General features: G+C 54.5%; 2 protein-coding genes across 3 annotated transcripts; both read left to right on the top strand.

Moving 5' to 3' along the window:
• Nucleotides 1–5672: 5672 nt before the first annotated feature.
• HAUS7 (HAUS augmin like complex subunit 7) lies at nucleotides 5673–27686 on the top strand. 2 transcript variants are annotated; one of them, XM_061408938.1, is made up of 10 exons: nucleotides 5673–5824; nucleotides 6649–6764; nucleotides 11026–11093; nucleotides 13185–13246; nucleotides 15799–15890; nucleotides 16151–16309; nucleotides 16413–16509; nucleotides 16962–17180; nucleotides 18141–18255; nucleotides 22394–27686. In XM_061408938.1, the coding sequence occupies exons 1-10, from the start codon at nucleotides 5717–5719 to the stop codon at nucleotides 22462–22464; spliced, it is 1107 nt and encodes a 368-aa protein (XP_061264922.1). In that variant the 5' UTR covers nucleotides 5673–5716; the 3' UTR covers nucleotides 22465–27686. The 2 variants fall into 2 exon arrangements, with proteins under 2 accessions (XP_061264922.1, XP_061264921.1); XM_061408937.1 differs by having other exon boundaries at nucleotides 13182–13246; nucleotides 22394–24875.
• TREX2 (three prime repair exonuclease 2) lies at nucleotides 24656–27686 on the top strand. Its single transcript, XM_061408747.1, has 2 exons — nucleotides 24656–24701; nucleotides 24867–27686. The coding sequence occupies exons 1-2, from the start codon at nucleotides 24656–24658 to the stop codon at nucleotides 25442–25444; spliced, it is 624 nt and encodes a 207-aa protein (XP_061264731.1). The 3' UTR covers nucleotides 25445–27686.

The raw sequence follows: 27686 nt of genomic DNA, 5'->3' as shown, positions 1-27686 counted from the left end.
TCTTGTGCACAATGTGTCCCAGTAACATCAAAGCTTGTCTGCGCATGTGTGCGCGCATGCGTGTGTGGGCATCTATCATATATAAACAAAGGTACAGTGGCCTTTTTCCTCTTCAAACTTTGAGAAGAAAAAAGACAAACTTTCCATGCCCTCTTCCTGTTGCCAGCCGTTTCTTCCCTAGAGAAAACCCATCTTGTTTTAACGCCATGAAAACCCCAGAGGATCTGGTCCCAATTAAACAACTTTTCTTGCAGATGCTTTTGTGAGAACTGAATACATCAGGCGGTCCAGATTCCTGCATCGTGCTTCCTTCCTTGAGACCTGGTGTTCCTGAGTGAGCAAGCCATGGAGGGAGAGTGAGAGAGAGAGAAGAGAGGCACATAGACTGACAGACTAAAGGAAAGACAGAAGAGAGGGAAAGGGAACACAGAATCCGGATGATGGCTAGGGATGCAGTGATGGGTAGTAAGAAGCACTGGCGGTCAGGGGAGAGGACTGTGGGCATCCTCTGGACTGTGGGCATCCCTAGGGAAGGTGCCAGTGGAAGGTGGGCTGGAGGAGGGTGGAAAGCAGCAAGCGTGGCTTGGGGACAAAAAGGTCCCAGGTGGCTGATGTGGCTGAGTCGAGGGAGCAAGGTTAGTGGCAGGTGGGGGTCACTCTCCCAGCCTCCTTCCCTTCTGAAATTCCAGATGGTTCTTGCCAATAATGTGGGCCCTGCTTGACTTCCCGTGGAAGCTGCCCCTGCCCCTCCAGGTGGGCATTGAGGGGCCCCACACGTGGGGCAGAGGCTAGTGTGGGCCTGGAGGCGAGTGAGCGGGAACATGAGGTTGAGCCTCCCCCCCCAGCCCCCGCCTCCCCGGCCCTCCGGAGTGGGCACGTTCACGTTCCAGTCCTGGCGCCTGCGTCTCCAGCTCCAGACGCATGTGACTCAGCCCCGCTGGCCTTGCCAAGCTGTCTAGACCCAAGTGTCTCCCCGTGGAGGGGGCCGTCCCGCCGGCCACTTCCTCTGACACCGCCCCGGGGTGGGGGTGGGGGGGCGCTGTGGCGCCCCAGCGCACGTGCAAGTGCGCGTCCCCGCCTCGCCCGAGCCTCGTGCACGCGCCCCTGCCCCATCAGCCTTCGGGGTGCGCCAGGCGCTTGCGTGGAACCCCGAGCGATCCGCCCCCACCCCCGAGCGAGAGAGCGCGAGCGCTGGGTGCCCCAATGCCCGCGGAGGCGCGGCTCACCCCCTCGGAGCCCACCCCCCTCCCCGCGTGGCTCCCCCAGGCTCCCTTGGAGGAGGGCCTGGGAGCGCACTTGTGGGGACAGCCCCGCCCATACACCGTGGCTTCCTCCCGCACCCCCACAAGCGTCTCGGGCCTCCAAGCGGACCCGGACCCGCAGGCCCTCACAGGCCTTGGGGGTGGGGCCCTAAAGCAGGAGGTTCGCGGCCTTGCTTGGGTGTCCCAGGAGCAGAGAGCCAAGGGCTCTCTCAAGCCCCTCTCAAGGGCTGGCTCTCCAGCTGCCCCCGCCTGTCTCCCCTCCCCGGTCCCTGTCCCAGCATAGGGATCAGAAGGGACAGAAAGAGGAGGCCAAGGTCCTAGGGAAACTGTTTCATCCTCTTGCGCCAGCAGACACACTCAATGTGGACACAGGCCGAGAATGAGAACGTTCCTGATGGTTTTCATCAGGCAGCTCCTAGGCTGACATTCTTAGCCAGCCAGGGCTAGAACCAGAGACCCCAAGACTTCCCCAAGCCTCCTCTCCAGGCAGGCCCATGTCTGTCAGGCCCATAGACACAGCTCTGGGGTCCTCCAGACTTATGCCACCCTAGGGCGTGGCCAGAGCCTCTGGGTGGGTGAGTGGCAGCCCCCCAAAGGAAAGCTAGTGTCATTCTTGTTCCCAGAACCCTTCTGGTCTGTTGCTCATGACAAAGTTTGGGGTCCCTGCATCCTTGAGGCTCTTCCCAATCTCATTGGTAAGGGTCCCTCGTGTTCATGTCCTCTACCCTTTCTCCCATCCATGTGAAGATGGTTTATTTTGGAGTGGGCTTCTGGCTGGCACAGATGGTGTGGGCTGGCTGCAAGCCCTAGGCACCTGGGTGGATGGATGACCAACAGTCCAGCCTGCTGGCTCAGTCTGGAGCAGATAAGAGAGGTCCAGGAAGAGGGTGGGCAGGGAAGACAGAGGGGGGGAGACAGCCCTCTCACTTTGCCTCTCCTGGAGAACCTTGAACTCAGACCTTCCTCAGCCTGGCCTCATCACCCTGTGCCATTTCTCCCCCAGATCCAATGCCAGGCCCAGCCACTTACTTCTACAGAGCGCCTCAACCCATAACTAATGGAATTCTTCCCCTGAAATCTCTCTCTCTCTCTCTCTCTCTCTCACACACACACACACAGACATGTGCCCTTTTCTCAGGAGCCTGCATTTGGTGCTCACCAGAGGATGAGATGAGGAGTCCTTTGATCTCATTTTCTTACTGGGGAATCTCAGGGGTATGGGCAGTGGGCACTGGAGGGATCCTCCATCTCTCCAAAGCTCCCCTTTCTTGGAACAAGGCCTTCAGTCTGTCTCAGAGGCAGCCGAAGCAAATCTGCCTTCTCTTCCTTGTCTGTGTGTGTTAGTCTGTGTCCAAGTCTTTGTGACAACTCTTTGTGACCCCATGGACCGTAGCTCGCCAGGCTTCTCTGTCCATGGAATTCTCCAGGCAAGGATACTGGAGTGGATTGCTGTTACCTTCTCCAGAGGAGATTTCCCTGGTGGCTCAGTTGGTAAAGTGTCTGTCTAGAATGTGGGAGACCCGGGTTCGATCCTTGGGTCGGGAAGATCCCCTGGAGAAGGCAATGGCAACCGACTCCAGTTCTCTTGCCTGGAAAATCCCATGGATGGAGGAGCCTGGTAGGCTACAGTCCATGGGGTCGCAAAGAGTCAGAGATGACTGAGCAACTTCACTCATTCACTCTCCAGAGGAACTTCCCAACCCAGGGATTGAACCCTCAAAGGCAGATTCTTTACCATTTGAGCTACAGGGAAGTCTCTTCCTTACTGGAGAGGTAAACCTTGAACTTCCACTTTCTTTGATTGGCTGTTGAGGGGGGGACCTGGTTCAGATTCCCCCAGAACCCTGGGGTCTGCTGCTAATGGCAGCTGCAACTTTGGGGCCAAGATGCTCTCGAGGCCCTTCCTCTCACCCAATGCCCTGTACAGCTCCTGCCAGCGCCCCACTGCTCCAGGGCAGGGAGGCCATGGGGCGAAGCCACCTGGTTGACTATACATTTCTGTGCCCAAGGCACAAGGCAAGGTGCGTCACGTGGCTGGCTGCCTCAGCCACCACCGCTCGCTGCCAGCCCATCCCTGACACAGTGAGGCCAGTACCTGTCAACTGGTCTCATTTTCCAGCCTCTTTTCCAAGCACTGACACATGGCCAAGTTTCCCCCATGATCAGGAGTTTGGTTCAGTTCTCAGGTCTGCACAGGGTCCTGCGGTCTCTGCTGACATCCATGCCCCCCACACCCAGCCCCATCCCCTCTCAGGCGGACATTATCCTTCAGCTTTTGACCTGCCCAGGCCTCTTGCACAGAAGCCAGGAGCTCTGGGCAGGCATACCCCCTAACAGAGTTGTCCACATCCCTCCCTGCCTCCCTGAGCTTGCATACCTCCAAGACAGAGAGCTCCCTCCCTTTTCCCAGGCAGCCAAGCTAGTGTTTTTGACAGTGCCCTCTGAGAGAAGTGCTTCCTTGTATTGAGTTTGAGTCCACATTTCCAGAGGCGTATACCACTCTGCAGGCCTTTCTACCCCACCCAGAGAGGCCCAGTAGTCTCTGTTCCCATCCCAGTCTCCAGTCTTTCCGGTGGATGAGGCTTGGGAGGCACCATGATTTGGGGGTGGTGTGGGAGGGGAAGCTGAGACCTACTGCTGCCATTTCTATGAGCTGAGGGCTGGCCAGTGGGCTCTCCATGCAGGGGATGGACCTGAGTGACCCTTTGAGATGGTCTTCTCCCATCAAGGCCCTGACAATCCCACCACGTCCCATCCTGTGCCATGGACAGAGCTGCTGAGTCGGGGAAGGGCTGTTTAGACTACTGGCTCCATAGAGCTGGGTGGAGAAGGGGAATTTTCTTCCAGAATACACAGGGGCTGGTTTCTTCCTGATCTTCAGGAGCAGAGGATATGGGGAGGGTGGGGAGGCCACCACACTGCCATAGTTTCTCCCGCCAAATTCCCTAGTCCTAGGAAAGATCCACAGAAAAACCCACAAGAATTTGAATGTCTGAGCTGGGGCTGTGATGGAAATGAAATTTTTTAAAAAGAAAGAAAAACAAAAACAGAAAAAGAGGGGAAAAAAAGATTGAAAAAAACAAAAAACAAAAAATCCAAAAGCCCCCTACAGCCTTCAGTGGTGAGAAGAGCAAGTCAGCAGCCACATTGGAGGGGAAGGGACCTTACAGTGCTTTTGCAAATCTCTGAGTCCCTGGGTCCCTAAGCTGGGGCATCCTTCAGCTCAAGTTTAGAGGCTCTGTTTTCTCAGAATAGCTTGGAATTCCAAACCATTCACTAGGGAATCAGGCCCTGCTCCACAAGGCCAGGCTGGGGTCCCTTCCTCTTAGCCCAGACTCCTGCCCATCCCTTTCTTCCAGAACATGGCTGAGTCCTCTCCTGTCTCTCAGAGGACTGAAGTCGCCTCCTGCCAGGTCCCTAGGTCTCCTGGCCTCTAGCCCTGCTCCCTGATGCCATCCTCCAGGAGATGGAAGGATGGGGCACTGAGCAGGGACAGACTCTGGAGAGAATCAAGGAGGGCTGGCAGCAGCTCCTTGCTGCTGGTTTCCCACTCCCTGAGCATCAGCCACCCTCCATCTCCTCCCTACCTCATCTGATCAGCAGGTCCCTGGGATGCGGGCGTTCACTGAGCTGGGGGTTTTGGAGGTGTGGCAGAGGACAGGCTGACAAATGTCATTTCAGACTCACTGAGTTTGAGGGGCCTGAGAGGTGCAAAGACATTTGTAAGTGGGCAGGGCACGAAGGAGACACAGAACCTTCCAGAAGGTCAAAGAGACTGGAGGAGGGGAAGGTGAAAGGAGCATAATAATAGTAAACATGTACATAGTGCTTTTCACATGCCAGGTATTTCCCTGGGTATTTTATAGAAATTATTACCTCATTCCACCCTCATAGCAACCCAATGAGGTAAGTGCTCTCAGTATCCACATTAGGTGCGTGCAAGGAAGCACAAAGAGGTTAGGTAACCTGCCCAAAGACACACAGCTTGGGCCAGATTCGAATCCACAAAACCTCTTTCTAACTACAGCCGTGAGTGTGGGCAAACGGAAACAGAGACTCGCGCTGGGACGTGGGACGCTGAAGTCCCAGTTCTGTCCCGTCACCCAGGTTCCCCCTTCGTCTAACCGCGGGAAGAGGGCAGGAACGCCCTCTCCTGGACGATGCTCTTCCTGCCGCCTCCTCCGCCCCGGGCCGGCTGGCTGGAGCCTAGCGCGTGAGGCTGGGACCGAGCGCCAGCCCCGGCTACTCCCCATTTCTTCGAGGTCAGCCTCCTGAGCGCAGACGCTGCCCAATGGGAAGGCATGGTGGAGGAGGGGGCGGGATGCGTCTCTGCGCAATGCCCCGGCTACAGCGCAGGCGGGTAGGCGGGAGGGACACTAGGCTCGCGATTGATTGGTAGCTGGGCCGGCCAGTCAGCCGGGGGCGTGGGCAGGGTGCGGCCCTGAGCGGGAAACATGGCCGAGTTGGGTCCTGTCGGTGGCGGCGGCAGCGGAGGCGGCTACGAGGGTGAGAGTGACGACAGCTCGTTCCAGGCGGCAGTAGAGGTCTTCGCGAAGCTGAAGGTGCCGCGAGGCTCTGGGAGCTGCCCCAGGCGGCGGGGTCTGGGTGGCGGGGCTGCAGAAGTCGGTGGCGCCTCTGCCGGGGGGAGGTTCGTAGGACGTCCGTCTCCGCTCCCTGGGCGGCCCCAGGCTTTCACTTTGCTGTCTCCGTGGCCCGTGCCTGGGAGTTCGGAAGCCTGAACTTTTGTCCCGCGGATGCTTTAAGGCCTGGCGTGCGGAAGGAGCGCAGGGGCGGGTGGCGGGGGTATGGGGCCACAAATCCTGGCTTCTAGGAGGAGGTCGCAGGGTCTGGGGGAGACAGATGGCCGGAGTGCATGCCTCCGGCTTTGAGTTTTCTGCAGCAAATGCCGTGACAGCGGTGGTGAAGACGCCCTCCCCGCGGGGCTGCGACCCGCTCTCCCCTCATCCCTTCTCCTTTCCCCTCCGCAACACCTCTCCCCTCGTCCGCCCCCTCCCCCCCCGTCCATGATCGGCCCCGTGGGCCCTCTCCCGGTTCCCTTTGCTCCATGGCCGATATTGGAATCTCGCCGTAACCCATAGTTGCTACCAAGTCAAACTACCGCTTCTGCCTCGAGAGGGGCTTGGAAAAGGACGCGAAGTGGTGGGCACCTGGAGCTGCAGATTGACGGGGACTGAACTCTGGGCGTGATCAAGACCGCTACCCGTGGTCCGGGGCCGGGGGTCTGTGTCACCTGCCTGGTGGCTGCTCAGCGGCCGGGAACGTGTGTGAAGGGAGGTGCACTGAGAGTGTGATTACTGCTCTGCGTTTCAACCTTTTGCTGATGTTGCCTTTCTAAAACTTCCTGGCTTTCCCTTTCCTTGTTTAGGACCTCAACTGCCCCTTCCTTGACGGTCTTTATATCACAGAACCAAAGACCATTCAGGAACTGCTGTGTAGCCCCTCGAAGTACCGCTTGGAAATCTTGGAGTGGATGTGCACACGGTAACAACCTGCCTTCTTCCTCCCCCACCCTTGGGGTACACAGATACCACTCAACCCACAGGGGAAGATGGGATTTCTTCTTTATATGAGAAGGTGCCCACCGACTTTAGTCACCTGCTTAGATAAAAAGTGAAGCCGTGCTTAGATCTGGGGAGAAAGTGCCCTGGAGAGTGCTTCAGCTTGTCTCTTCATAGCCGTGCTGTAGCTGAGCTTGGCTTCTGAGCATTTTTCTGGCTGTAACTACTACTTTCAGAGCTGGCAGGGATCTGGGAAATGATGTACTTCAGACCTTTCATTTTCAGACTGAGAAGCTGATGTTCAGAGTGGAGTCAAGAACTGTCTGGGGTCTTACTACCGAGGAGTGGCAAGCCAGGGCCAAGACCCCATTTACCAGTCCTTTGGGTCATGGTACCATTCCTCAGACACTGATGGATGTCCCCAAGGAACTGGGGGTGCAGAAGGCTCAGGCACCAATCCCAGTGCCTTCCCACCAGCAGCTCCAAGTGCTCTGGAGAGCCAGACAGGACAACAGGCCAAGACAGAGCCAACAGGCTGAGGGCTCTGGCAGGGGTGTGCTCAAGAGGCTATGAGCGTCCAGGGTAAAGATGGACACGTTTTGCCCTGGGACTTTTGAAGGCTGTATGCTGCTGCTGCTGCTAAGTCGCTTCAGTCGTGTCCAACTCTGTGCGACCCCATAGATGGCAGCCCACCAGGCCCCACTGTCCCTGGGATTCTCTAGGCAAGAACACTGGAGTGGGTTGCCATTTCCTCCTCCAATGCATGAAAGTGAAAAGTGAAAGTGAAGTCGCTCAGTCATGTCCGACTCTTAGCGACCCCATGGACTGCAGCCTACCAGGCTCCTCCATCCATGGGGTTTTCCAGGCAAGAGTACTCGAGGCTGTGTAGGATCCTGTATGTGTGCCACGTAGGGACCTGAGCAGACTTGGCTTCCCTCACATGGTGCCAGGCACACACAGACACACACACAGCTGCACCATGTGTCCAGTCACTAGCCCCAGGTCGCAGTATGGTGTTGCACATACTTGAGATGTGCTCTAGGGTCTGAGGTGACAAGTGGGCACACAGACACATGCTCACTGGGGTACCATTCCTCAGACACTGATGGGTGTCTCAAAGGAACTGGGGGTGCAGAAGGCTCACGCACCAATCCCAGTGTTGGGCACACCTCTGTTGTCTGAGTGCTGGGATGTTGGCATGGAGGAGGTCGCATTTGATCTGGGAAGGAACAGGTCATGGCGGACACTGGTTTCCATAGGAGTGGGGAGTCAAGGTGTGGGAGAGAGAATCAGGCAGCAGTGGCTTGAATGGCAGAAAGAACCTGGGACCAGGGGAGTGACATGTGAAATTGGCATTTTTGGCAGGGTGACTTGGGAGTTCTGTGGCAGTTGGGTTTGGAGGGGAGAGGCTAGAGGCAGGTAAAAGACTGGAGCCTGGCTTGGAATGGCAGTGGCTCACGTGACAAGCACTGTTGGTCCCGGAAGGACTAGTGCCTGGTCCAGGAACCAGGGATAGAAGTGAGGATGGCCTGGGCTAGTTTGGAGATCTTGAACACAGGAGGGGGGCCAAAGTCAGGCCTTAGAGAGGCTCTTGTGGGAGGCAGCCCAAAGTTGCATAGCCCAGGTGGAAACTGGGGACCAGGTCCCTCTGCTGGCCAGGGGGGCAATGGATGAGAGTCTGGCTGCGTCCCTCAGATGCTTTTAGTGCTTTTTTAAATACAAGAAATAATCCTTTTAAGAAACAACCAGGGAATGTCCAATTGATTTTTATGATCCCAAGCTGGCAGAAGTGCTGTAGGCCTCTTGATGGCCAAAGAGGATTTCACAGAGTCCAGTTTCTCCCAATTTCCTCTTGGCTTGTTTGCATATGGCTTCACCATTTCAGCCTCGTTTAGGTCCACCTGTTCACCTTCTTCCGGGTAGAACCTGGGAACTGCATGCAGCATTGACTGGGGGTGGGGTTGGGCATGGTAGTCTTGGTGGCTTGTATGCCAAGCTGGCCCTCAGCATGGGCAAGGCAGAGCCACAGGGCCCCTGGATCGCTGAGTTCAACTCTCTTGGGTTTCCTTGGCGCCCAAGGAGCTTTACTTGCTTTCGAGGCCTTGAGCACCGTTAGTTTCTGCCCTGCTCCCTGCTGCTTCAGGAAAAGCAACTTTAATGAAAGTCCTTTCCGAGTGAGGTCACTTAGGCTTTCGGGGATTTATTCTTGAGTGTGTTGAAGTGGTTTGCTGTGGTCCAGCCTAATGGATCAGTGAGGGCTCTTGGCTCTCTGGCGCTTTGTGAGTGGGAATGTTGCCTGGCAACCAGGCCCAGGGCCAGCTTCCCAGCTTTTCACATGGTGGCACTTCCCTCTCCTGCCCCTTCTGGCCCAGCCCTCTTTGACAGAAGGAATGGGTGCCTTAATGAGTAATTTAAGACAGGTAGCACAGGTGAGGCTGTTGTCCTGCCCACCTCTTCCCTGCAGTCCTGCGGTGGAGGGGTCAGGGTGGCCCCCACTAGCTCCCAGGCCCCCCCCCAGCCTTGTTGGGGCAGGTATGGCCACAGGGAAAGAACAGTGAGCCTTTTCCACCAAACACCTGCACCGTCGTCTCCCACCATGATGATGAGACAGTCAGCAGGTCCGCAGAGTGAGGCCTGGGCCCCAACCCTGCTAGAGCTGGGTGGGTTCCTGGCCCAGTTATCCTGGGGCTCCCTGGCCAGGAGCTGGAGTGCCCTTCACATGGCCTGACTGCTGCGCCAGGCCTGGACCTCATGGCTGGGGTTGCCATGTTCAGACTGGGCCCCCTCACAGAGGAGACCCAGTGGGAGACTTGGGCTGTGTGTCGCTTGTGACGCCTGCCGGTGTATTGCATGTGGTCTGTGTCTGGAAATGGTTCTGCCCATCAGTTTGGCATCTTCTTTTTAAAAATTAATTTACTTATTTTAATTGGAGGTTAAGTGCTTTACAATATTGGAGTGGTTTTTGCCATGCATTGACATGAATCAGCCATGGTTGTACATCCTGAACCCCCATCCTGAACCCCCGCCACCTCCCTCCCCATCCCATCCCTCAGGGTCATTGCAGTACACCAGCTTTGAGTGCCCTGTCTCATGCATTGAACTTGGACTGGCGATCTATTTCACATATAGTAATAGACATGTTTCAGTGATATTCTCTCAAATTATCCCACCCTTCACCTTGGCATCTTAAGGCAAGATGCTTACCAGTGGCTACTCTCCTGTTTATCTGTGTGGTATTGTCAAGGCTGGGGCTCCACCAGGCCAAGGGGACAGGTGGAATGGCTGTCTCCCCACCTGGGAGGCTGGGACTGTGATCCCAGAGCCCCCCATGCTAGGAGCCCTCAAATGGCTCAGAGCTGTGACCTTGGATAGCATCATTGCCTGTTGACTTATATTAGTTTAAGAACAGAAAACGCCCCTCTGTTGAAAGAGATAGGCATGGGCCTTTACTCATGGATTAGTCTGTGACAAGAGGCTGTGGTCATTCATTTGTTAATGCTTACCAGCCGCCTTTTCAGTGCTGGCTGCTGTGTTTGTTAGGGCCTAGAAGTACACAGCAGAAAGTTGGCTCCTGGCCTCGGTGAGCCCAGAGTCTGGGAGGTGAGAGCCCAGCAGAAGGACTGCGTCTAGGACCTAAAGTGATGGAGGGATGCCAATGTGGCTGCAGGTGGGTCCAGCCTTCCCACGGCTTCCCTGGGGCGGCGAATGTTAGCCAGCTGTGGGCTTCGCCGGATCAGCTGGAGCCAACTCGGTGTGCTTGGCTTGGGTGGGAAGAAAGCCCTGCAGGTGGAGAAGGGCAGTCAGCCACATGCAAGGAGGGGCCCAGGCCCGGCCTGCAAGGATGCCAGACCAGGGAGGTCCTTTTCGCACATTCTCCAAACAGATCTGCACCGTGATTGCAAGCAAAGCCAGCCCCTGGGTTCCTCCTGGAAAGGTGTCAGAGCTCTGAGGAATTCAGTTTTCTTTCCTCTTGGGCAGTCCTTTCATGTTTTTATTGTGAGAATTTTAATGTTAGTACTCAAATTTACGTTTCTGAGGTGAATTTTCAGAAATAGTTTGGTTTTGTGTTTCGCTGATAGATTTATGGAGTTGAAATCACATAAGATTATCCATTTTAAAGTGAGTTTTCCAGTGCTGTTTAGCACCTGGATATGAAGATTCCCTTTTTAGAGCATCTGTAAGGAGAGGTGTGAGGGCCCCCTGCAGCCCACTCAGGCCTGACTGCTTTTGCTCTTTGCCTGCAGGGTCTGTCCCTCCTGGCTCGACAGGTTCAGCTCGCTGAAGGGGGTGTCAGCTGAAGTGAAAATCCAAGGTGGGTCTCCTCTGTTATAGGAATTTCGTGTTGAATGGTGGATTCTGGCCGTTCTGACCTGGTGCATGGCCTCCTTAGCAGATTGGTGGCTTGCAAGTGGACTGGTGTTTTCAGTGGATGTCCCCAGAGCCTGCTGGGATCCGCCCTCCCTTGTACCTGTGAAGGAGACCCCGCCAGCCCATCCACTAGGGTGCTTGGGGGCAGAGACAGCCATTTTTGCTGATGCCACCAGTGATCGGGCCACGTTGTGCTTGGGTGTGTGTGCGTGCCTATGACATGAGGCATTCCTGGGCAGGTCTCCGTTGGGGCTTATCTCGGAACTGCTTCTTTTCAATCCATTTTTGGCAGAAACTGTCCTTAAGCCAGCAATGAGCATTAGGTAAAGGGGAGCAAATTGCAGTTCTGAAGGCGCTGGCTAGCTCTTCACCCACACAGCAGTGTTTCTGAAGGTCCATCCTTCTGCGAGTCTGTGTTTGCCCCACCCCCGCCCCAGGGTGGGTGAGCTGGACACCAGATTCCTGATCCGTGCCCCTGCTAGCCCTGCCACATTAGTTATCTGGGGCCTGTCCCGAGGCTGACATGGGTTGTGTCTCGGAGCCCGTGGAGGCTGGGCCAGCCTGGTCGGCGGGTCACAAGTGAATCCTTGAACACGCACGCACAGGCACCTACCATGGTGTTACCATTCCTAGCCTCAGTTTCCTCTTCGGTAATGTGTGGGTCAGCAGCTCAGCCTGGCCCACCCTGTGGGGGGGCCCTGGGTGGCAGAGCAGGTGGTAGATATGAGTGCTTGAGTAAGAGTGTAATTGGGAGAAACTGTGACATGCGGAAGGGGGATTAGAAGTCACCCGTTCACATTTAAGGAGCACTCGCTCTGCACCCAGCACTGCTCTCGCGGAGCTTGCTTGCTAGCTAGGAGACAGGTGATAACACAGTAGGTGGTGACATTTCTCAGCGTGTCAGATGCTGAGAAGCACCATAAACAAAGGTAGGTGAAGGCAGGGTGGTGCTTGGGTGGGCTGGGAGAAGGGTGGCACTGTTGACATAAGATGGCTGGGGAAGGCCTCTCTTTTAAATAACAAGAGTCACGTGGGAATGAAGGAAGTGAGGCAGGCAGATCTCAGGAAGAATAGTGTTTGGGGCGAGAGAAAAACAAGCACCCAGGCAGGAGGTAGGAACAGCCAGGAAGCCAGGGTGGCTGTGGTAGAGGGCAGAGCAAAGGGCCAGGGCTGGGGTGAGATCTGAGGGGCGACAGGGCCAGACCAGGCCAGGCCTGGTGGACTGCAGAAGGACGCAGGCCTGTATTCCAAGGAGGGCCGTATAATCCTGAATGTGGGCTTAACAGGGTCCCTGGCCTGCTGTGCTGAGATGGGTGTGGGGTGCTGGAGGAGGGGAATGCTGCCCAGATCCTGAATTTCTAGTGAAGGGACCATTTGCTGAACTTGATGAGACTCAGATGTAGGCATTTGCAGGGATTTGGGGTCAGGGGCTGCAGCACTGGGTGGGATGTAGGGCTTGTACTGGCCCCTGGCTTTGTGGCTCCAAGTCATAGCCTACCAGCTGGTTCCTCAGAAAATGCCCAGGGTTCCCTGGAAGACGTGGCCAAGGAGTCCTTGCACTACACAGGGCCTCAGTTTCCTAATCTGTGAAATGGAAGAGTAGCCACCTGCTAGGGTTGCCTGCAAGAGGAAGGGGTGTGATGGCGTGAAGGGCCTGTATGAAACTGGCAAATGTGAGATGGTTCCTTGTGCTGTGGCTTGCCAAGGTGTCTGAAAGGGTGGCATGTGGCATCTTTGGAAGATGCCCTGGCCTCTGTGGGCTCCTCAGGCAGCTGGCGGGCTTCTGCTGGAAGCCAGCGTTCCCTGTATGGAAGAGCATTGAATGCAACCTCTCATCGCAGGGAGGAATCTAGCTCCCAGAGAAGGGCAGTGACCAGGTGTAGGTCACACAGCAGGAGGCTATGCTGGCAACCTAGGGTGTCCGTCACCTGCCTCCTTGTTGACGTCCTTTAGCAGGGAAGCACTTGGCCAGGGTGCCTGGCCTCCCCCTGTTTGGGTGGCTGTCTGTGGTAACTGGACCCTTGTGTTCCAGCAGAGATGGTGAAACTGGGCCATGAACTGATGTTGTGTGGGCTGGATGACCAGGAGCTCCTGAAGGTAAGAGAGAGCCCCCTGTCCCTCTGGGCAGGGGGCCTCCATGATGCTGGGGTGATTGTGGGAAGGCTCCTTCCCTAGGAGCAAGCATCCTTAGCCCCTGGGGCAGGAACCCATAGGATTCCTTTGGGTGGACCCCTGCCATTCCTAGGACAAGGTGAGGGGCTGGTTGAGGAGGTCGAGGAGGCTTTCTGGCTTACGTGCCAGTAACTGTCATGCCCTTCCTCCCCCAGACAGCAGGTCCTTGTCATATGTCATCTCCCTGGGAAGGTGACAAACAGCTCTCTCAAGGTTACTCTGTAACACAGCCTGACCTCTTGAACCTAACATTCTGGCTTCTGAGCCCATGTACTTTCCTCCACGTGTTGCCTACCATGGGTTTCCATACAAAGGCAGCTATCCTTAAACCTACTCTGAAACCCTGCCACCTCCTCTTAAAATTTAAGAAGCATATTTGAAATAATTATTTCCATGTTTTGGCTCTTAAAAATAATGATGCTCCGGCTGTGCCTTATACATTTTTGACAGAAGACATGTTTCCAGTTCTCTTCAGTATATATAATAGCTAGGAGTGGAATTACCTAACTTTCAGAATTCTTTGAATATGTTAAACTTTTCGAGGAACCCCAAAGTGTTTTCCAAAGTGGTTGTACCATTTCGCATTCTCACCAGCATTGTGTGAGGGTTCCAGTTTCTCACATCATCACCAACACTTGTTATTTTTCATCTTTTTATACGAGTCATCCTGGTGGGTGTGAAGGGCTATCTCATTGTGGTTTTGATTTGCATTTTTCTGATGACTAATGGTATTGAACATTTTTTCACGTGCCTATTAGTCATTTGTGTATCTTCTTTGGAGTAATGTCTCTATTCAGTTCTTTTGCCCACTTTTTAATTGGGTTGTCTTTTTATTTTTGAGATGTAAGAATTCTTTATATATTCTGGATACAAGTCACATCAGATATTTGATTTATAAATATGTTCTCCCATTCTGTGGATTGTCTTTTCACTTTCTAGATGTGTCCTTTGGAGTTCAAAAGTTTTGAGTTTTGTTGAGAAAGAGTTTTGTATTTTTAGCTCTTATATTTAGATCTTTGACCCATTTTGAGTTAGTTTTATGTATGGGTGTAAGGTGTGTATCCAACTTCATTCTTTTGTATGTGGCTGTCTGGTTTTTCCAGTTAATCAACCATTTAGTGAAAAGACCATTCTTTCCTCATTAGACTGTTTGGGCATCTTTGTTAAAAATTGATGAATGTAAAAGTGAGGGTTTATTTGTGGATTCTCCATTCTATTCCATTGATCTGTATGCCTGTCCTTATGCCAGTAGCAGAATGCCTTGATGACTGTAGCTTTGCAGTAAATTGTGAACATGACAGTCCTCCAACTTGACTTTTAGGGGTACCTTGAATTTCCATATGAATTTTAGAATCAGTTTGTCAATTTGTGCAAAACTGAGCTTTTACTGGAGATTGTGTTGAATCTGTAGATCACTTTGGCGAGTATTACCATCACCCCTAATAAGTCTTTCTATCCTTGAACGTGGGCTGTTGTTCCATGTAGTTTGGTTTTCTTCAGTTTCTCTTGGAGACGTTTTGTAGCTTTCAGTGTATAGGTTGTGAGGGGCGGCTTACCCTTTCCTAGGCTGGTGGGGCTCTTGTAGCCCGTGTGTTGCAGAGGGGCTGGCGTGCAGCCCAGGCCACCGGTCAAGGCTTTGTGAAATCCTGAGTGACACTTGGTCTCATGTTTCTGCCCAGGCTTTCCTCCGTCTAGACCGTGTCCCACTCCTCATCTCCTTCCCTCAGGGTGCCCTTTGGGTGTATCATTCTGGCTCGGTGTTGTTTGGGGCCAGTTGGGAGAAGGAGGCAACACGAGGTAGTGATGCCCCCAGTGGCAGGCCAGGGGGCATGGAGGCGGAGATGCCAGGATCTTGCAGAGGCACCGGCCCTGTCCCTGTGGCTACGAAGGTGGGAGCCAGGCTCGCAGGGAGTGCTAGGCATCTGCAACCATGATGGCTTGTGGACGGGAACTGAGCTACAAACAAGACAGCAGAATGTGACCCTGTCCCCCAGTCTACTGCCTCCCCGGGGCTGCCTGGGCCCCCTCGGCCCTCCCCTTCTCAGCGGCTGCTCACAGAGCTCTCAGAGCAGGCTGTGTTTACAGCCCGTATTCACACAGGCTCTCCAAGATTGAATTTGCATCATGGGGCTTGGTCTCGGGCCTCTTCCCCTTTCTGGAAGGAGTTGAGCTCTAAATCGGACTGCTCCTGGCTGAGTGTCCCAGCCACTTTTGGGGTGGGGGACTGACTCAACTGCTGCTCAGGGACTCTGGCTGTAAGGCTTGGCTATGTGTGGCCTATGGGGGAACGAGTCCCCGTTGGCCACGAATTAGCAGATGTGACGTGGCCACATCCACCACCTGTCTTGTTGTGCCAGGGGCCCTGAGCCTGTCCACAAGCCTGCCAGGTGGAAGCCTGGAGGGCTGCTGGCCTGTTGGGGCAGCAGGGGGCCCCTGGCACATCGGGCTACTGAGTACATGTGCCCTTCCCTGCCCAGGGCCGGGCCTGTGCCCAGAAGCAGCTGCACTTCATGGACCAGCTGCTGGACGTGGTCCACAGCCTGAGTGTCGGCGACTCCAGCTGCCCCAGGTAAAGGTTGGCACAGGCCCTGCCCGAATCGGCCACTGGGCGCCCTTGCTCCTCCAAGCCCCCTGGGCAGTCTTCCCAACAGGAACCCCCCCATGCTCCATCCCAGGGGAACGCAGGCTCACCCCACCGAGGATGGATACCTGAGTTGTCCCTGCAGGTGGGTGGGCTCTCAGACTGGAGGAGATGCCTTTTCCTGGCCCCTTCGCTAGTCTCGGCTGGTCTCTGGCATTGACAGTGTGGCCCTGGGGCTGCCTTTACAGTGCAGAGGAGTGCTTCGAGGACACCAGGGAGAAGACCGAGGGGCTGCTGGGGGAGCTCTTCTCCAGCCCTTGCCTGCAGACGCTCCTGAGACCCAAGTGTGAATCATGGCCTGTGGACATGCAGCCTCTTCTTGACAAGCAGAGTGACGACAGGCAGGGGTAGGTTGCCTGTTGGCTGGGACGGAGCCTCCTGTGTGTGGTCCACAGGTGCCCCGATGCCCGTGATGGCACCAGGCAGAAGTGACCCCTTGTCTGCCTGCAGGGCCAGCCCCTTGGTCAAGTTGGAGGAGGAGAAGGTGGCAAAACTGGCCCGGCAGCTGCAGGAGAGCGCCTCAAAGCTTCAGGCACTCCAGGTGGAGGTGAGGTGCTGGCTGCAGGGGTGCTGCATGGGGCCCCCACCCGATGTCCTGAAGCCTCAGACAGCCCTGTCTCTCGGACGAGCGTGTCGGGAGGCCTGAGTGAGGTGGCGCACATGCCAAACAGCCCAGCTTCTAGAATGTGATGGCTGGAGAGGGGAGGCTTTTCCAGGAGTGGAAAAGACCAGCTTTGGGGGGGAGCCCTGTGCCAGTCCTGGCACCCTGGGCTTTTCTTGGACTTTCTCCCGCTACCCTCCCTGCAGCCCCAGACCTTTCCTCATTGCCGCTAAGGTCCTCAGGAGGACGTTGAGGTCCCTGCAGGCCTCCGGTCTTCCGTTCATCTCCCGGTTTCTGGAAGCATGGAGTGGCCAGCAGACCCCCACTTCTCCAAAGGGTTTAGGGCTCTGCCTGGTGCCCCATGGCAGGTGGGACAGCCTCCACCCCTGACTTTGCAGTGCTTTGCACAGCAAGGAGCCACTGTGGGCAGCGCCCACGCCAGCACCCTGGACCAGAAGCTGCGCCTGGTCATCTCTGACTTCCATCAGCTCGTCATGGCTTTCCTGCAAGTCTACGACGGTGAGCTGGGCGAGTACTGCCAGCGCCCAGGCCCCTACCTCCACCCATGCGGCCCCATCATCCAGGCCGTGTACCAGACCCTGACGTCGTGCAGCCAAGTAAGCGTTGCCCTTTCCCCAGCCCCTCCCAGGGGCCACTGTACCCCCAGTGAGGCACCCGAGGGCGGGGACTGGCTGAGCTCTGGGCTCCAGGCCTCAGGCTGAAACTTAAAGGCAGATTGGGGCTATAGAGGGGAGGAGGGGTGCTGGGAATGTCCCACTTGGGTCCCCCTGCCCTTCAGGAGGGTGCCCACCAAGCTATAACGCAGGCGCAGAAGAAGTGTGTGTGCTGTCTGTGCTGGGGACTCATCCCAGCCTACAGCTTCTGTCCTGGTGTTGGCCTCAGCCTGTCTGCACAAAAGGCTCAAGCGTTTCACAGTGTGTTTGTCCTCGCATGGCCCAGAGCAGTGCCAGACAGACAGATGGATGCTTGCCCGTCTGGGCCCTCGACCCATTTCGGACAGACACAAAAAGGCAGCCTCACACAGCTGAGCTGATGGCCTCAGCATTGACTCCGATCCTCGGAGCCCAGACTGCTAGCTTTGGTTATGATTATGTGCACACTTGCCACACATGACACTCTACCATTGACTCAGGGCTCCCATGGCGCTGGCCTTGGTGTTCTCACAAGAAAGCTCCCAGACTTCTGAACCTCTGACAAGCTTGTCCTTTGCTATTCTACTAGCAGGCTGAGTTAGGGCACAGTCCTCGCCCATCAGAAAGGCCCTTTGACCTTGGGACATTGACTTTTACACTGTCCATCTGTGCAAAATGGACAGTGCAATGCCCTCTACCCCGGCTTTGTGTGGCCCCAGTGTGGGGTGGGATCCGAGATAGTGTGGCGTCCCCGCAGGGCCAGGAGAAAGGGAGTTACGCTGGGGAGCTCTGGTGGGTGACTGTCCTTGCAGCTGGAGGCAGGTGTTCAGTGTCCACCAGGGCGGGGAGCAGGAGACGCCTCCTGTGGGTCAGACCGCTGGCATTCAAGTCTACACGTCCCCACCCTCTGTTCCTCCGTTGAAGCTGTTGAAGGCGGCCGTGGAAGTCACTAGCACCTCAGTGAAAGCCGTGCACATGGCGAACCAGCAGCATGACGAGCAGATATGCTGGGGCAACAACAGCTCTGTCATGAGTCTAGGTATGTGGTCACCCCTTGCTGTGTCCGTGGCCACCCGATTGGTGGTCAGGGCCATCTTAGGGCACCTCAGCCTGCATTTGGGGACTGGTCCATTCCTGTTCTCTTCTTTTTATGATGCTTAAGGTTTTCCTTCCCTTAAAAAATGCTTTTGACAGATCTGAAAAGAAAACCATGAATGGTAGAAAATGGGGATTCTCTAAAGCTGTGCAGAGGGAAATTTAAAGCACTGCATAGTGCAGTGGCCCAGAGGCGGTCAGTGTTCATGTTTTGGTCTGTTTCCCTCTATTCTGTTTCCTTTCATCATTTTTTAAAATTAATTAATTAATTTTAATTGGAGGCTAATTACTTTACAGTATTGTGGTGGTTTTTGCCGTACATTGACATGAATCAGCCATGGGTGTACAGCTGTCATCGTTTTTTCTTTCTTTGTATAAGTTGAATCTACTCACATCATGCTACAGTATTATATTCTTTCCCTTGGACCTCATTTTAAGCATTGACCCAGGTTTTCAAAGTCTTATTTCCAATCGTCAGACACTTCCTTTCAGACATTAGCTAAAATTTGCTTAACGTTTTCTATTACTGAGCCTGTAGGTCACTTTCGATTATTTATTGTTATACTGTTCCAGAATTTACAATACTGACAAATGGGAATAATTCAAGGTTTTATTCTTGGATAATGCTTGGGTAGATACTGATTATATGTATATTGTGGGACAGTATTTGTTGTTTCAAAACTTGGTTACAGTGACATGAGGAAATGCATACTGTATAATGTTAAAAGGAAAATGCAGGTTGAAAATGAAATACACAGTATGATCTTACTTTTCTAAAGGGAAAAAATGCAGAGGAATCCATTGTGGGAGTTGAGCTACCACATGGATGTTAATTTTCTCTGTGTGAGTCAGAGGTGGATTTAGATCGTTTGTTATTCAGTCGCTAAGCTGTGTCAACCCCATGGACTGCAGCATGCTAGGCTTCTGTATCTTTCACCATCTCCCAGAGCTTGCTCAAACTCTTACCCATTGAGTCGATGATGCCATCCAAGCATCTGATCGTCTGTAACCCCCTTCTCCTCCTGTCTTCAATCTTTCCCAGCATCAGGGTCTTTTCTAATGAGTTGGCTCTTTGCATCAGGTAGCAAAAGTATGGGAGCTTCAGTGTCAGTCCTTCCAATGAGTATTTCCTTTAGGATGGACTGGTTGGATCCCCTTGCAGTCCAAGGGATTCTCAAGAGTCTTCTCCAACATCATGGTTCAAAAGCAGCAATTCTTCAGCACTCAGCTTTCTCTATAGTCCAACTCTCACATCCATACATGACTACTGGAAAAACCATAGCCTTGACTAGACGGACCTTTGTCGGCAAAGTAATGTCTCTGCTTTTTAATATGCTGTCTAGGTTGGTCATAGGTTTTCTTCCAAGGAGCAAGCATTTTTAATTTCTTGGCTGCAGTCACCATCTGCAGTGATTTTGGAGACCAAGTATAAACTTGTCAAGAAAGTAAATTCTATCACAGTTTCCATTGTTTCCCCATCTATTTGCCATGAAGTAATGGGACCAGATGCCATGATCTTAGTTTTTTGAATGTTGAGCTCTAAGACAACTTTTTCACTCTCCTCTTTCACTTTCATCAAGAGGCTCTTTAGTTCTTCTTCACTTTCTGCCATAAGGGTGGTGTCATCTGCATATCTGAGGTTATTGATATTTCTCCCAACAGTCTTGATTCTAGCGTGTGCTTCATCCAGCCCTGCATTTCGCATGATGTACTCTGCCTATAAGTTAAATAAGCGGGGTGACAATATGCAATCTTGATGTACTCCTTTCCCAATTTGGAACCAGTCTGTTGTCCCATGTCCGGTTCTAACTGTTGCTTCTTCACCTGCGTGCAGATTTCTCAGGAGGCAGGTATGGTGGTCTAGTATTCTCGTCTCTTGAAGAATTTTACAGTTTGTTGTGATCGTTTAGTTCATTTCCTGTTTCTTTATCCTGTTCTGCAGCCTTCACATATTCTACAGTGAACATGTATCACTCAGGGAATTTCCCTCTGATTGTCAACCTTTAAGAAAGGTCGCAGTGAACTCGTTTCAACAGTTGAGGTTCTATGTGGAGGTGAGGTTCTGCCGTCGTGGCAATGAGGCCAGTTCCTCCCATTTGTGGGGCTAGCTTTGCTGTTTCCCACCTTCCTGCTATTGGGTAAGGTCAAAATTGTGTCTGCATTTAATTTTAAACTTTGTTTCTGAGTAAGTTTATTCTTCTTATGCAAAATATACTCACTCAGAGAAGGTTTTTCATTGTTGTTGTGTTTTGTTATAAGAAAAAAGCAGCCTTTAGGGAGGAGTCTTAACTCAGGGTTAGACAAGTGAAAAGTTGCCTCTGTCCCCTGGGCTGTGGCAAACCCCCTTCAGTCCATTGCCACTGACTTTAAAGCAGATAGTTGTGTGACCACAGACCAGGCTAAGAGATGGAACATGCCTCGCACACTAGCGACTCCATCAGCCACTTCCTGCCTGCAGCTGAGCACTGGCCCGGCTTGGTGAGGATTCTGTCCTAGTGCCTGCACCTCCCAAGTGAGGGTCTGTGATCGCTCACATTCATTGACATATAATGGAGGCCCTGGCGTAGTCTCTTCCATCTTCCATTCTCAGATCTGTCTTGCCCGTTGGCTCTTTTGACAGTCTTGGTGTGGGGTCACTTTTGAGTTTCTCCCATTTGGAGTTGTGTGAGCTACTTGGGTGTATAGCTTTATGGTTTTCCTCCACACTCAGCCACATGGCTGATGTTTCCTTCCTCTGCACCTCTGTTGGTTCTGCCTTAAGGTCAAGTAGTCATGGGCTCAGGGCCTTTGCAGGTCTCTTCCAGATGCCCGCACAGCCCCAGGCACGTGTGTGGACTTCCATATTCCCAGGACTCTTGCAGCTCTTCAGAGCCCTCGTGGGCCTCTCCTGCCCTATTGTCTCCTTCTGCACTTGCTGCTTTGTCTGTGTTTGCCCCAACCCTTTTCCACCGCCAGAGGCAGTGGTCATTCAGAGAAGAGAACTTTCCAACCAACTTGAATGAACATACTCAGCATCTTGTTCACACATACTGAGGAAACTGGGAAGAACCAGCAAGGAGAAAATGCAAGCAGACACTCTTAGGCGTTAAATATGGTTGTCAAAGTGTTCAGAACAATCCATGGAGAGAGTTAGGCAGATCTTGAGTAGAAAACATCTTGAGACTCAGGAGACAAGGGGCAGATAAACAAGGGCAAAGAAAAACAGCACAGAGATGGGCTGAGATCTCTGACACTGAGAAAGGAAGGCAGGAGGAGGGAGGCAGTTGCAGAGTTGAGGGCTGAGTCCAGACCAGAGGGAGCCCCAGGACGCACTCCAGACCTAGCCTCCCATAATCCACAGTAGCAGGGATGCAGCGTCAGGGGCCCAGGCTTCCAGAGACAGCACAGCTTGGCCAAACCCTGAGTCAAGAGAAGGCCATGTAGCACTGAGGGCCTGGGACAGAGGGGCGACATGTGAGCTGAGGTTATGCCCAGATCTCTGGGAGCCCAGGAGCAGGGCTGGAGCATCTGGAAATTGGGAGAATCTGAGGACTTAGTAAAGGGAAATGACACCCCCGAATCCTATCTATATGTAAGAGAAATGTGAGCGCCCTCGGAGGGAGCAGTGATGGTGAGTGGGAAGGCTCGTTGGGGCCAGGCCTGTTTCCTCTCTGTGAGACGCCCACCCAGCCATCACCCCCAGGCTCACCCCATGATGCCCAAGCTTCGCACTCACCCTTGGGATGGGCAGGACCGAACACCACTTGCCAACCTTGTGGGAGGGCAGAGGACGGGCTGGGGAGGCGAGCTCCTGGAGGATGGACTCGGACAAGCTAAAGGAAGGGCTGATCAAAATCCATACAGCATCCAAATCATGAACCTCCCTGACTCCTGGGCTCTGCAGAGAGGGGTGGGGAGGGACCCAGCCAAGCCAGTGAATCCCAGCCTGGGGACTCTGCCTGGGGCCCCCAGGGGCTTCCATCGGAGTTCACCAGGCCCTGGCCCCCTCAAGGGCTCCTGGCTCAGCCCATTGCTGGGTGCCCTGGGCCCGAGGACAGCTGGACTGACTGACCTTGCTATTTGCCATTCTCTTTCATTGGCAGCCACCAAAATGGAAGAGCTAACCCAGCAATATAAGACCTTCAGCAACTGTCTGCACAAAGGCCCACAGTAGCCTGTGAGCAGTGAGCTCCGCCCTGAAGAGCCAGGCAGCAGCAGTCAGTTCCCTTGCCGTGTAGACATGGCCTCTAGCTGCTCAGCACCTTCAGCTCTTTGGCAAGGGGTCTGGGGGTGGGGGGTGTGAGGGGAGGGTAACATGGGGATGGTGGGGGGTGGAGGTGGGGTGGGGTGGGGTGGGTTTGGGTGGTGTGAGCTGGGGAGAAAAGAAAGCCAAGGTTTTAAGAAGTTGCCTCCAGCCTACTTTTTTGCTTCTGTGGCTCTGCCTGACTGCCTCCCTGCCCATCCTGCCCGCCCCACATTCCAGCGCCCATTAAGCTTGGCTGTGTCTTGTCACGACTCCTGGCTGAATGCGACCACGGCCTCCCCCAGGCCCTGATCTGCTGCTTCCTCCCCCCGACCCTGGGCTGGCCTTGGGGGTGCTGGCACTCACTGCATCTGGTGTGTGGCCGGTGGGGGCGTGTGCTTCCTTCTCCTGCCTCCCCAAGCCACCCAGAACCGACCTGGGGAATTCTTGCTGGTGGCCTGACTGGTTGGCCAGAAAGCAGCTCTCGGGGCTTTCCAGGGCCACCCAGTATCTGCCTGAGCTGTGTCACAGCCATCTCCCTCCTTGCAAGCCCAGGGACAGGCACACCCGGTGGAGTCCCCTGCCCCCCCCTCAGCTCAGCATCAGGCTGAAGGGCACTGGAGGAGGCCCCCCCTGCCCCCTCCCCCCCCGTCTAAGCATTTGGTTGCCAGTCTCACTTGCACCTTCATTTCCCTGATTCCCCTGTGGCTGTTCCAGACCAGGAGGCTCCAGGGAGCTCGTCCCCTGCCATCGGTGGAAGTGGGAGCACAGGTAGACCCCTGGGCACTGTGGTCCAGGTTCCCTGAAAGCTTTACAGCCCAGGAGACTGGAGGGCCCGCTGCGGGCAGGCTTCCCCCGGCATCTCGGCTGCCTCCCTGTGCCCCAGTGGGAGACCGGGCTTATGAGCACCTGCTGCCGGAGGCTGGCATGGCTTGCCCGGGGATGAGGTCCTAGGGATGGTGCCATCTGCTCTCCTGGGGCAGGGAGGGCCTTTTCTCTTACCTCCTACACTGACTGTGCCCTTCACCCTGGCCCAAGCCACTTGGGCCGGGCAGGACCTGGAGCCTCTGGCTCTCATGGCACTCGGTGGAGGGCTGTTCCCACCTACCACACCTCCCTTGCTTCTTCCCTGGCAGCCTCTGTTTCAGGCCCCTGAGATACTCTAGAGGAAGAGGAGCCCCCCAAAGTTGGGGGGCCGCTGCCCTGATGCACCCCAGCTGCTGTCAGTGGGGCCACACTGTGGCCTGTCCTCCTAGCTCACTTTGGTTGACCCTGGTGACGGAGCTGTGCCCTGGAGATGCCCCTTTGGGAGGGCGCCAGCCTGGGGCTGGGTGTTGAACCCAAGGCAGCAGGCCCGGCTGCTGCTGCCAGACCTAATCAGTCGTGGAGGCAGGGCAGAGGGCTTGGGTTTCCTCTTAATGCCTGTGAGACAGCTGTGACGACACGTTTTTCCAGCCCAGGCTGTGCTCTGCCTGTGGGGAGCCCGCCTGCGGCCCAGGAGCCAGCTTTTCAGCCTGTAAAAACATGGGGTGTGTGTCCCAGCAGCTGTGAGCAAGCGAGGGGGTGGCAAGCTGGCTGCACAGGTCCTGTGGCCTCGGATCTTCTCCCTACCCAATGGGTGGCTGGGGGCAGGCCACAGCCACAGATTAAAGGCTGCCCAGAGCAGCCTGTGTGAGACAGGTGTCTAGTAGCCCAAGAACCCAGCCAGCAGATGCTGCAGGTAAGCCAGTGTGGCCAGCTGCCAGGGCCCAGAGGCAGAACAGGGGCCGGATCGGGTCAGATCCAAATTGGATCCACCTGTGTGCCAGGAGGAGGCCAAGCCAGGGAGACTGGGAATTCCCAGGAGAGTTGTCTTGGGTGCTTGCTTGTCTGCTTCCCAGCAGCTGATCCCAGGGGCACGTTTGTCGGGTGCTGGGCCTGAGGCTGCTGGCCACAGTGTGCTGGTGATGGTGCCATCCTGGGCTGCAGTCCCTGGTGACATGGGCCTGGTACACTGCCTGTCTATGTCCTTGGGGTCCAGAAGGCAGAGGCCCCAGGCCAGGGTCTGGGCATATCAGGCCTGCCTTTTGCTGTTTACTAGATGGTAGCAGTGGGGATGGTCAGGGAGGGACGGAGGGACACCATGAAGGCAGGTGACAAGACCCTAGGAGGCCTCATCCTGGACAGAAGTAACAGATCCCTGTTGCTGGATCCCAGTTCAGAAGGCCCCATAGCAGTCTTTCTGGATCTGGGTCTTAGAAATGGCTCCTAGAGCCGAAAGGCCCATGAGGTAGCCAGAAGGGAAGCCAGAAGGGTCAGGACCTTGGCCACGGGCAAAGCTGTGGCCAGCTGAGGCCAGGCATCCCCATCTCTTTGGCCCCTGTGTCTTCTGCCTCTTATTTTGGCAGCTATAGGCTTCCCTGTCTCTGTGAAAACCATCACCGTGTCCAAGCGACCACGGGCCGAGACGTTTGTCTTTCTGGACCTGGAAGCCATTGGGCTCCCCAGCGTGGACCCTGAGATCGCCGAGCTCTCCCTGTTCGCAGTCCACCAGTCCTCCCTGGAGGACCTCAAGTGCGATGAGTCTGGGGCCCCCCTGCCACCCTGGGTCATGGACAAGCTCACACTGTGCATGAGCCCAGAGCGCCCCTTCACTGCCAAGGCCAGTGAGATTACCGGCCTGAGCCGTGAGGGCCTGGGCAGGTGCGGGAAGGCTGGCTTTGATGGCACTGTGGTACAGATGCTGCAGGCCTTCCTGAGCCGCCAGGAGGGCCCTGTGTGCCTGGTGGCCCACAATGGCTTCGATTACGACTTCCCCCTGCTCTGCACAGAGCTGCGGCGCCTGGGGGCCCACCTGCCCCAGGACACTGTCTGCCTGGACACGCTTGCGGCACTGCAGGGCCTGGACAGTGCCCACAGCACCAAAGGATGAGGTAGGGTAGGGGCGGGACATCCAGGAGACAGAGCAGGTGAGAAGGGGCGGGAAGGTGGGGCGACCATGCCCAGGAGTGACTCCCGTGAGCCACACTTCGAGCCTTGAGCCAGCTGGGCCATCCCAAAACATGAAAATAGGTCACAGTGGCTGGGGCCACGGTGGTGGGCAGGGTGGCAGACGGAAGAGGCCAGGACCCAGGCAGTGGCTGCCTCAGGCCAGCCTCATTCCCCAGCTAGGGTCCGGACAGACCCTGACAACACCGGGGAGCCACACAGTGCTGTAAGCAGGGGAGAGGAAAAGTCGACTTCTGTTTTTACAACATCTCTCAGGCTGCACTGTGGGAAAGACCTGAGGGGAACAGTCTGGGAGGGTGGTCCACGCCCTGTCACCTGCCCCGGGGAGAACACCCACCTGGGAGAGGGCCAGAGCGGGGCCCTGGTCCAGGAGCTGGTGACAGGCAGAGCTGAGAGTCGGGGGTGCCCAGGGCCCCCCAGATCCCTGATGTCTGGGCACAGCTGGGTCCCTTTATCTCATTAGCCAGGCTCTGGGCCACCAACTCACCAACTCATTGAGTGGGTGAGGCCAACAGGGCCCCCTCCAGGCCACAGTGGGTGGATCAATGGCCTTTCGTGAGCCCGAGTGCTTCTCCCTACCCAGTGCCAGCTTGCTGGGCTTTACAGTAGCTGGGGCACAGGCGCCCTCCCTGAGCCCATGCTCAGACTGGCCAGGTGATGTGTACCTGCTGCATGGAGCAGACAGGCTGGGGCGTGTGTCTGCAAGCTGTGATGTGCTGATCCATGGTGACAAGTAAATGTAAGCCTATGTGTGTGTGTGTGCACCTCTGTGTTGGGGGAGTGTATATATTTCTTTATGTCTGTCTATATATGTACACAGACACACACAGACATGTAAGTTTATTATAAATTTTACTGTTATAAAAGATGTAAACAATGTACAAATAAATCTACAATATATATACAATAAAACACATGATACACTATTTCTCAATTCCATATGACCCATTGATTCTCACCAAAACCTCTTCAGTTGACTTGCCAAACTTTTGGATTGGTACCTGACCCACGGTTGCAACTGAGGGCTGACTGTGGTTCCCACATAAACGTTGGTTGATATTTCCACTGATCTTACCAAGACAAAAGCGAAACAGCAAAGGTGTGTGTTGGAACCTCATATGTTCATTGGTGACATGAACAAAATCTCTGCTGAATTGGATAGTAGTTTTTGATACTGGAAGTTATTTCTTTTTCTTTTTGTTATTCAAAATGTAATTACTACAGACTCAAGTCTATGCATGGAGAAGGCACTGGCGACCCACTCCAGTACTCTTGCCTGGAAAATCCCATGGATGGAGGAGCCTGGTTAGGCTGCAGTCCATGGGGTTGCTAGAGTCGGACACGACTGAGCGACTTCACTTTTACTTTTCACTTTCATGCATTGGAGAAGGAAATGGCAACCCAGTCCAGTGTTCTTGCCTGGAGAATCCCAGGGATGGGGGAGCCTGGTGGGCTGCCGTCTATGGGGTCTCACAGAGTCAGACACGACTGACGTGACCTAGCAGCAGCAAGTCTACACAATCAACTGAATAATAATCAGTCTAGCCCCAGTTTGCAGGCAGTGCTGATTCCTGTGGGGTAAATACTCCCACCAGGCCAAACTGTTGTAAAAACATGGCTACCCACATAATGTCATTGAATGTGTGGTTCAGAAGAGATCCTGGGTGGTGCACTGTGCCAAGGTACTGGGGTGAAATAAGACATGATGCGTTTTGAGTATCTCCTTTGTTTCTTTAATACAATTTAAGTGGAAGTTTATACAGTTGAATTTTTTAAATAATGGCATTTGACAATCAACTCTCAAAATTCCTGAACTTTAAAAAATGTGTTTATGTCTTTATTTGGCTGTGCCGGGTCTTTGTTGCAGCATGTGGGATTTGTAGTTGTGGCATGTGGGATCTAGTTTCCTAGCCAGGGATTGAACCTGGGCCTCCTGCATTGGGAGCGAGGAGTCCTTAGCCCCTGGACCACCATGGAAGTACCCTGAACTTTTAACATCCACTAGAATGGCTACAACACAAAAGACCGACGATCCTGAGTGTTGACAAGGACGGGGAAGAACTGGGAGGCTCAGGCACCACTGGTGGGGGTGGGAGATGGGACAGAAACTTTGGAAAGCAGTTTGGCCTCATGTTAAGATATTAAACACTCACCTACCATAATGA

The sequence above is a fragment of the Bos javanicus genome, chromosome X (genome assembly GCF_032452875.1).
Source record: "Bos javanicus breed banteng chromosome X, ARS-OSU_banteng_1.0, whole genome shotgun sequence".
Taxonomy (NCBI): Eukaryota; Metazoa; Chordata; class Mammalia; order Artiodactyla; family Bovidae; genus Bos; species Bos javanicus.
Note: the sequence above shows the minus strand (reverse complement) of the source record. Positions and strands in the feature narration are given on the sequence as shown.

Coding starts and splice junctions, on each gene's coding strand:
- TREX2 (XM_061408747.1), top strand. CDS start 24,656: ATGAAGGCAGGTGACAAGACCCTAGGAGGCCTCATCCTGGACAGAA. Junction 24,702..24,866: donor AGGCCTCATCCTGGACAGAA/GTAACAGATCCC, acceptor TGGCCAGCTGAG/GCCAGGCATCCCCATCTCTT.
- HAUS7 (XM_061408937.1), top strand. CDS start 5,717: ATGGCCGAGTTGGGTCCTGTCGGTGGCGGCGGCAGCGGAGGCGGCTAC. Junction 6,765..11,025: donor TTGGAGTGGATGTGCACACG/GTAACAACCTGC, acceptor CTTTGCCTGCAG/GGTCTGTCCCTCCTGGCTCG. Junction 16,510..16,961: donor TTCAGGCACTCCAGGTGGAG/GTGAGGTGCTGG, acceptor CTGACTTTGCAG/TGCTTTGCACAGCAAGGAGC.